Source organism: Pinus tabuliformis, chromosome 2_2 (genome assembly GCF_031772625.1).
Source record: "Pinus tabuliformis cultivar Carrire ecotype Pingquan chromosome 2_2, CPIR1, whole genome shotgun sequence".
Lineage (NCBI taxonomy): Eukaryota > Viridiplantae > Streptophyta > Pinopsida > Pinales > Pinaceae > Pinus > Pinus tabuliformis.
In genome coordinates, this window is record NC_142300.1 from 948,484,371 (window position 1) to 948,493,380 (window position 9,010).

Here is a 9,010-nt window from a genome sequence, read left to right on the forward strand (position 1 = left end):
TTTCTCCAAGCTTGAAAATCAAGGACATTCATTCCATATGCGCATGCACATTGCTCTAGATCAAAATTCTTTGATATAAGGGGATGAGAGAAATTCAGATAAGTTTCTTATGCAATATAATTAAACCATTTTGTCGTCATAAGTCATAAATTTATAATTCAAACTTAAACTTGCAAACATAATTGAAGAAACTGAAATGTAATATAATCCATGACACCTAATCACAAGTTATGAACACTTACATTTCTAGGACGAATATACTAATTGACTGTGAAAAAGAAACACTCCAACCAAACATAAACTCCTTGTTGCAACAACTTTTATTGTAATAGAGGCCAACCCTTAAGCTAAAACTATGAATCTAAGCTAAAACAATGGGTCGATGTTGCTTCATTATTTTTTATAACTAAGTAATGCAAATACATGCCTAACAATCCTTTGCAGTTGAGCATTCCTAGGCAAAAATAATAGCTTTAGAAACACCATTGAGGTTTGTTTTAGGGTGGTATCCCAATTCAAACATATGCCAAGAAGGATCAATAGGATGAACATGACCATTAAATGCAATCAATGTTTATGGTAGAGTCCCTAAATGCCAGAGAGTTAGATTGGAATCTAGATTCTAAAAAAGTACCATGTGCATGCTTAGCGAACTACCAACTTGTAGATCTAGATATAAAATACCAATATATTATGAAAAAATACCATGTGCATGCTTAAGGAACTATTAACTTGTAGATCTAGATATAAAATACCCATGGTAATCCAAAATTTTTAAGTTAAGCTTGACCAAATATTTGTACAAACAAGGATAGTGTTCGACTTAAGTCTTAAGCCAACAATGATTACTTTCATCGATGTTTGTCTTTCTCCAAGTGTGCAAATCCATGATGTTCATTCCATATGCCCATTTACTTTAATCTAGATTAATATTATTTGATATAAGGGTATGCGAGAAATTTAGATAAGTTTCTTATGTAATATAATTAAACCATTTGGTCATATCATAAATCATAAATTTAAAATGCAGACTTAAACTTGCAAATAGAATTGAACAAATTGGAATGTAATTTAATCCATGGCACATAATCACAAGTTACAAACACTTATATTTGTAGGACGTATCTACTAACTAATTGTGAAAAAGGGACACTCCACCCAACCATAGGCTCCTTGTTGCACCAACTCTCATTGTAATAGAGGTCGTCCTTTAAGCTAAAATTATAAATCCACCAATTTGATTTAACTATGGTTGAGTTAAACTCTCTTCATATAGTCCAATTCCTCTATTCATAATCAATTCTCAACCTACAACAACCCCAATCCACAACATTCTTTCCTGTCTACTTGTAATCCAAGGAATGGGATCAGTTTCACCAATCAACAATCCATTAGGCTAATGCACTTTCTTTCAGGGTTCCAGCATATGATGGCCAACAATTTTCACTCTTGGAATTCCAAACATTTTGAATTGTAGATAACTTTCACAATGATATCAATTTTCATTACAGGTAGTCTTTATTACATTCATAAACATTGCACTATAACTCAACATAATTTCTACATCGATTATATGGTTGGTTATATAGTCATTTTGTTGTGTCCTTAAGTGGATATACTCTATATACTATCTACTTTCACCTTAGGCTATAAAAAACTAGATTCCTTATCCAAACAATTCTCCCAACTTAAAATTTCTTTTAAAATAAAACAATTCAAATTTATAATTTAAATATTCAATTAAATAGCATAACATATACTCTTTCCTATGCTACAGACTTCAGGTGTTTCTTTTGTAACATATTGCGCAATTGCTAGTATTAATATTATTAGATTTAATAACTTTGGATTAATAATTTGAGGAAAGGTTTGTATCTAGATGGATTTGATCCCTTTCTAGGAATGATAGATTTGTGATTAGATGGATCTAGGCTCGTTTAAAAACTCTATTAATTAATATTTATCACATCTTCAAAATATATTAAAATAATAACATTCATAAAATAGAAAATCATTTATTTGATAAAAATAATACATATTTATGTAAACCACCAAATTTCGTGTGCCAGACCAACAAAGATGTAAGCATTCATAACTCATAAATTTTATATATGTCATTACTATACACAACAATTAAGAAAGTTTCATATAACGTTTTTATAATTAATCAATTTAATTAAAATGATAAAAAGAACATAACTATTTTTGAGATAAATCTCAATCTTATATTTGTGATTATTAAAACATTTTAGAATATTCCAATAAGGTTTCACCCTCTATGACCCATCTACTTAATATTGATAATTAAATTAAAATTTTCGATACCTTATTCTAAAATAATAAAATCTCCACTTATTCCCTAAAATATGTAAATGGATGGTCGCTAAACTACTCATTACAATAGATATTCTAAAAAACAAAGTAATTTCTTCTAAGTTAGGACATCATAAAATAGTAAAATGGGATCTTGTCAAAATATCCCAATTGCCTCCCCTATCACTTAAATTCTCCCATATTACATAATAAATTTTTTTATGTCAAATCATTTGCATAATTGTAACGACTCCACCTAAAAAAAATTCTAATATACAGTCACATTAAAAGAAATTACTGTAATTAACAACTCGTCTACAGTGCTCTTTTAGATATATACGCAGGTCTAGCATTTACGTTTAATACTGCTGTTCCAATGTCATTAATACCCTGCTTAATGTCAGAGGGTTCGATTTTATGGTTGCATACCACGTGGCTTGATTTCCAATACCGATTTGTGTTTTCCTTGTCGCTGTCATCACATGGAATGACATGTCTGATACGGTTGATATTAATTCTTCCTGCCCATCCTGTACGTGGCCCGGTCAGGCCATCCGTCCTCACCTGCTCCACTTGGATACCTCGCCTCATCAACGGAACAGCTCGTTCCTCGCGATCCGACGGTGGAGCTCTTCTCGGGCTTCCCTCTTCTCCGGATTGCTACGGGATTGACCTCATTCGCTCTGCTGTTCCTCAACGGAGCCTGCTCGGATAAGGGCTTTCCTTCATTAGCTTAGAACATATGGATGCTCAGTTCAACGCTGCTGAAGTCTTTACCATTTCTACCTTAGAGTCCGGCAGTGGATAGTTATCTACAGGTAATTAGTTTGTTTCTTTTTTGTTAACAAGTTATTCTTTTCTTCCGTTCTTAGCTGTATGCGATATTTACCTCGCCAGACCCTCTAATCGATTTTCTTGTGACTGCATTTACCACGCAGGTTGCAAACAGGTTGTTTGGTTGCAGAAATGTGGCCCTCAGCCTTACCCAGTGGGAAGGCGCTTCTTCAACGTGGGTCTTCATCCACATCCGGGTAAGATCATACTCCGGTTGGGTGTTCTCTGGCTGAAAGTTGAAGACTTAGAGCGCAGGTTTGGCCTCGGCCTTCTGCTATTATTATGGTGTCCGCTAGTTTGACAGCATTTTGGTCATATCAGTCAGTTTCTCAAAACAAATTGTTGGAAGCACATTGGAGGAGATTTCAAGAGGGTGTGCTCCATTAAAGAAAACTGTTGAATGGAACATCAGTTTGAGATGACGGTATACACATTAAATCAGAGATCAGTTTCAATGGTAGACATGAACAGCACCAATCTGTTGTCAATTTTCGGTAACACTGGTTTTCCTCTCAATTGAGTGGCCAGTTTCTGCAAATTAATAATCACTTAATTTACAGATTTAATTGAAATGATGATTTTTCAAAAGTGAGTACAATTTCTAGGTGAGGCCTAAGATCAAATCTAGGGATTGCCATTATAATGCCAAGGGTATATTCAATAGCCAAATATACCAGGAATTTTTGATTTAGCAAGATTTGAGACTCCACGACAGTGGGGGAGCCTACTCTTTGAGCCTTATCACAAGGAGCTAAAGAGGAGCTAAAGATGCCCCTGTGTGATTTGAAACCTTGAAACCGGGTGGAGAGGATAACATCCCATTGTGCCAACCACTGAAAAGAGGATTTGAAATTTTGAAACTGGATAAAGGGGATAATATATCCCATTGTGTCAACCACTAGATCGTCCCATCAAGAAAAAACAAGCTCGTCCCATGAAGAGAAAACAAATCCAAATTTTTAAGCATGTTTTGAAGACATAAATTTTTAAGCATGTTTTGAAGACATAAAAGGTTCATGGTAACTGATTTGGTTTGGCAGGATATGATAAAAGAGGCATGCAATTGAAGAGATTAAAAACTCAACAGCAGGCATTAAGTTTTATTTTGTGAAACAATACTTTATCTTTTAGTTAACGAGAGAGCAAAAGAATAAGAAAGGTCATTTGGGTTGTTATCCTGCCCCTGAAGATAAGTGAGAGATCAGAATGTGAGGGCAGGTGACTGAGACTCCTGGTTAAGATATTCTAGCCAAAAGCAAAAGGAAAAATTCTCGAGAGAATTCACACTAACAGTAATGTAAGTTATTATCACCAATCAGAATCATAATGTTCATATTGTTGCAGGATAAACTTAATTGGAATTAATTTTGAATAAAAACCACCAAAAGCACAGACAACCCAGATAATGTATAATTGCCCCTTTACTATACTTGTATGGTAAAATTGTGCAGTGCATATATTACTACAACAGGGGCAGTAAACTGTCCCTTCCCGAGTGGTAGAGGTCCACTTATCATCAAAGATATGAAATGTAAATGTTTCTCCAAGTACTGATCTGTTATAGATGCCAGGATCACCACCAGCAATGCTCTGATTATATTGCTGTGTATGCTCGGATTAGTTTTCAAAATTTACTTTGGAAAGTGGCATTGATTATTGTTCTTTTGTTGAGCCTGAGATTAAATAACCAAGGGCATGGTTTTTGATTTTTTACTGCTAAGAATTGTTATATGTAACCCTTCATTTTCATATTATGGATTACTTTATCTTGTTTTATGTAGATTTATTTTTTTGATATCAGTCTACTTTGCAATTAAAATACAGCTATTAGCCTATTGCTGGGCAAATGACTTTACATGTTAGCCAGTTCAGACTTTCATTTCATGGGTGTATCTCTGTTTCTGATTTTGCCTAGTGTTTGCATTCTAATCTGGCATATACAACTTTGTACAAATCAAGTTTGCATTCTTAATCATCATGTTATTATGAGTACTGGATACAGAGAGTTCAAGAAATATCTCCCTCTGCAATATTAATGTCTCTGTTATTTATTTGTTCATGCTTATTATAGCAATTTGCTTTTGTATTCATGGTGATAGGAATGCGTATACTTCAACTAAATTACCGATTGTGATATGTGTAGAAGATCGTTTATATAGAGATAATTACATATATTAGCTAAAGTTGTTCAGTGCACATAACATATGCCTTTATTGTCGTTATTGGATTTACACATGTTCCACTGCAACAGGCCGTGTACATTTGTATGTTTTTAAACAAAAGTTTGCTTTAGCTTGAAATACAGAAGAAAAATAGTTTTGTTCGTATCACTTACCTATCAAAGCATGTAACTAAACAAGATTAATACCAACAGAATTAAGGAGAAAACTTCTAGCTACTTGGGCAATGCCATCCAGCACATCAATAATATTATTGCAAGAGCTGCTGATTGATGATGCAAAAGAAGTGAGGAAGCTAAAAATTAAAGCCCAGCTAAAGCAGCTCAGCCTCAAAAAGAACCCAAACCCCATTATGTCATTCTTTGTCATTCTCAGCCTTTGGTGGCATGAATGGCTAATATTATTACTTTCAGTGTTGTGGCCTATTAGTTAGAACCATGAACCATTACTAACAATTGTACACATTACAATTATGCATTTCTACAATGTCTGCAAATCAACCAATCCCTTCACAGAGTTCCTGTCCTTTGTTCAGCTAGTTAGTTATTTAATAATGATTAAACTATAAAGATTGTAATAATTTCTCCTGCTCATAGGATTGCACTCATCATGAACAATCCTGATTAAATGTCATTTACTACTGTTTGATTTATCATTTATACTTGAAATTAACATCGACTATCACATGCTGGAACCAACAGCTTCAACCAGGGCAGCCACAACAAGAATTAGGAGTCATGGATTTTCTACTAAGTTTGCAAAATCATATTGACTAGTGTTTAAATGATACAAATTGAATTATAACATAATCATCAAAATGGTTGAATAGTGTATTACGTTACACTAGTTTTTTTATGTTGCACGATAAAAGGTTCATTACTCTCAATCAGAGAACATATCTATGAATATGTCAATTGGGGCCTAGCATGGAAATCTACTTAGGAGCTTGGATTATATGGGGACGATGCCCTGGAATGAGAGAAATATATTGCATCCCTGTGATGTTCATGTAAGAATTAAAGGTTAGCCAGACGAGATTATTTGGTCAAAGAGACCAGTTGGTTAGCATTATATTCCCAATATTGGGTCTCGATTTTTATTTTTTTTTGGGTGAAAGTAGGGTTTTTGGGGCTTTAAATGGTACTTCAAGGTGATATGGAAAATGAAATGTTCATTACAATTAAGGGTTTTCCACTGGCTAGAACTTGGACAATAATGTTTTCACCTGGAACAAGGTTGAACAAGAGAGTGTGCATCATTTGCTTATATTCTGTCCTTTTCTCACTATTCAAGTTTTATATTATGTCCTTTTCTCGCTATTCAAGTTTTGGAAAGAGATAGAGGGGCTTGCAAGATATGTTTGTAGGAGTCCTCTTGCAGAAGACTGATTGTAGGAGTCCTCTTGCAGAAGACTGATTAAATCATTGGTGTGAAAATCATACTGTGAAGTGGTTTGAAGCTTTACTTACTATCATTGCCTGGGGAGTTGAATTAGCTTATTTGAGAATAAATTAACCCTAATAATCCAATCTACATAGCAAGGACTGAACAATCTTAGTTTTTTCAAACAGTTGAAAGATAACAAACCCCCCAGATATTTTACCCAAGATAGATTGTTGTGCAACTAATTGATAAATCAATGGCTTAGGAATTTTTTTTGATGATGCTGCTCAGGGACAACCTCAATTCAGTGGAGCTGGTGGAATAATTTTCTTTAAGAGGTGCTTATTTTTTCAGTCTAAAGCCGGTCTAGAGAAAGAACTAACCATTAACAAATTTCAGAGTTCAATTAACAAATTTTCAAAGCTCGTGACCTTAAAGTTGACTCTCTTTCTTGCTGATGGAAAAATGTGTAAACAACATCCAAATTTATGTGATTCATAAATGGTAATAAACTAGATGAAGAGTGCATGCACTATGGAAAGACAAATGTTAAGATCGATTTTGAGGAAGTCTAGTTCATCACAAAACAATTTTACCATCTTTTTTCAACATGTGTAACAGGAAAAGGATTGAGATGACAGATGGTCTTTCCAAAACTGTTAAAGATCCATTTTCCATAGTTTTCAGCTAAAGAGGAGAACACGCAATGCTTCGTTGAATTAATTCCAAATTTCTGCTATGTGTAGATTGGGTTTACATATTCTGATTTTAATGTTTTTCCTCAGCGGTGCGGCGAGGATCTCTGCAAGACTTCAGGTAGGCAGGTTTTTGTGACCATTTTATAACTTATAATTACAGAATGTTGAGAGAATGCGAGGGTTTTAGCAGTCTTTAAAACAGATTTAAAACAAAATGAAGGGCATTAAAACCACGATTTGACGACTGCAGAGACGGTGCAGGAATTTACCAGGAGGTAACAGAGCTCAGTCCGGCGAGCACTGGGTTGCAGAGTTTCAATGCGCGCAGCGCTTCAGTCCTGCGGGCACTGACTTGCAGAGCAAACGGGTTCTGGTTGCAGAGTTAAATTGGCGCGCGAAAGTATTTCTCAGAGTTATGTTATTGAACGAGACGGGGTGGGTCCCACGTGGGTCATCGGAAACACGAGGTGGCTGCCGGAGTCCGATGCCTATGGATATGTATGCCATCCCAAGTTTGCACCACATACATAGCTGGCAAGGGCATTAATGACACAATATATGGCTGGTTAGCCCTTGCCAACGGAACAGCTCGTTCCTCGCGATCCGACGGTGGAGCTCTTCTCGGGCTTCCCTCTTCTCCGGATTGCTACGGGATTGACCTCATTCGCTCTGCTGTTCCTCAACGGAGCCTGCTCGGATAAGGGCTTTCCTTCATTAGCTTAGAACATATGGATGCTCAGTTCAACGCTGCTGTAGTCTTTACCATTTCTACCTTAGAGTCCGGCAGTGGATAGTTATCTACAGGTAATTAGTTTGTTTCTTTTTTGTTAACAGGTTATTCTTTTCTTCCGTTCTTAGCTGTATGCGATATTTACCTCGCCAGACCCTCTAATCGATTGTCTTGTGACTGCATTTACCACGCAGGTTGCAAACAGGTTGTTTGGTTGCAGAAATGTGGCCCTCAGCCTTACCCAGTGGGAAGGCGCTTCTTCAACGTGGGTCTTCATCCACATCCGGGTAAGATCATACTCCGGTTGGGTGTTCTCTGGCTGAAAGTTGAAGACTTAGAGCGCAGGTTTGGCCTCGGCCTTCTGCTATTATTATGGTGTCCGCTAGTTTGACAGCATTTTGGTCTTTTAAATGTTAGGGCTTGAAGGGGTTTTTCCCCTAGGTTGTATATATCTTGTACTATGAGGCTACGACCTCGCTTCTATCTCAGAGTTTGCTACTATTCAGTACAGTGTAGTTCTCCTGCTGTTTTCATCTTGTATCATTTGAGGGTTTCATTTATAAATGTTTAATAGTTTGCCATTGTATTGAATGTTCTGGCACACGACTGAGGCTACAACCTCGCTTCTATGAGGCTACAACCTCGCTTCTATCTTAGAGTTTGCTACTATTTGGGACAATGCAGTTCTCTTGCTGTTTTCATCTTGTATCATCTGAAGGTTTCATTTATAAATGTTTAATAGTTTGCCATTGTATTGAATGTTTTGGCACACGAGTGAAATAACACTTGCTTGCTTCGAGCTTTGATTCTGTTATTAATATATTTATGATTCTGGGTTTGGCATTCTTTGGTCTTCCAAGACAATTATATGA

General features: G+C 35.8%; 1 protein-coding gene across 2 annotated transcripts; it reads left to right on the plus strand.

Annotated features, from left to right (window-relative positions):
* Positions 1 to 2,586: 2,586 nt before the first annotated feature.
* Positions 2,587 to 8,729, plus strand: LOC149196330 (uncharacterized). Of its 2 annotated transcripts, none has more exons than XM_089405522.1 (5): positions 2,587 to 3,131; positions 3,263 to 3,344; positions 7,496 to 7,526; positions 7,659 to 8,212; positions 8,333 to 8,729. In XM_089405522.1, the coding sequence occupies exons 2-4, from the start codon at positions 3,280 to 3,282 to the stop codon at positions 7,953 to 7,955; spliced, it is 393 nt and encodes a 130-aa protein (XP_089261648.1). In that variant the 5' UTR covers positions 2,587 to 3,131; positions 3,263 to 3,279; the 3' UTR covers positions 7,956 to 8,212; positions 8,333 to 8,729. The 2 variants fall into 2 exon arrangements, with proteins under 2 accessions (XP_089261648.1, XP_089261647.1); XM_089405521.1 differs by having other exon boundaries at positions 2,754 to 3,131; positions 3,252 to 3,344.
* Positions 8,730 to 9,010: the final 281 nt, after the last annotated feature.

Bases quoted from the DNA above. Each gene is read 5' to 3' on its own strand.
- LOC149196330 (XM_089405522.1), top strand. From the start codon at position 3,280: ATGTGGCCCTCAGCCTTACCCAGTGGGAAGGCGCTTCTTCAACGTGGG. The intron at 3,345-7,495 runs GTAAGATCATAC...GTTTTTCCTCAG, and splicing joins GGGTCTTCATCCACATCCGG to CGGTGCGGCGAGGATCTCTG. The intron at 7,527-7,658 runs GTAGGCAGGTTT...TGACGACTGCAG, and splicing joins GGATCTCTGCAAGACTTCAG to AGACGGTGCAGGAATTTACC.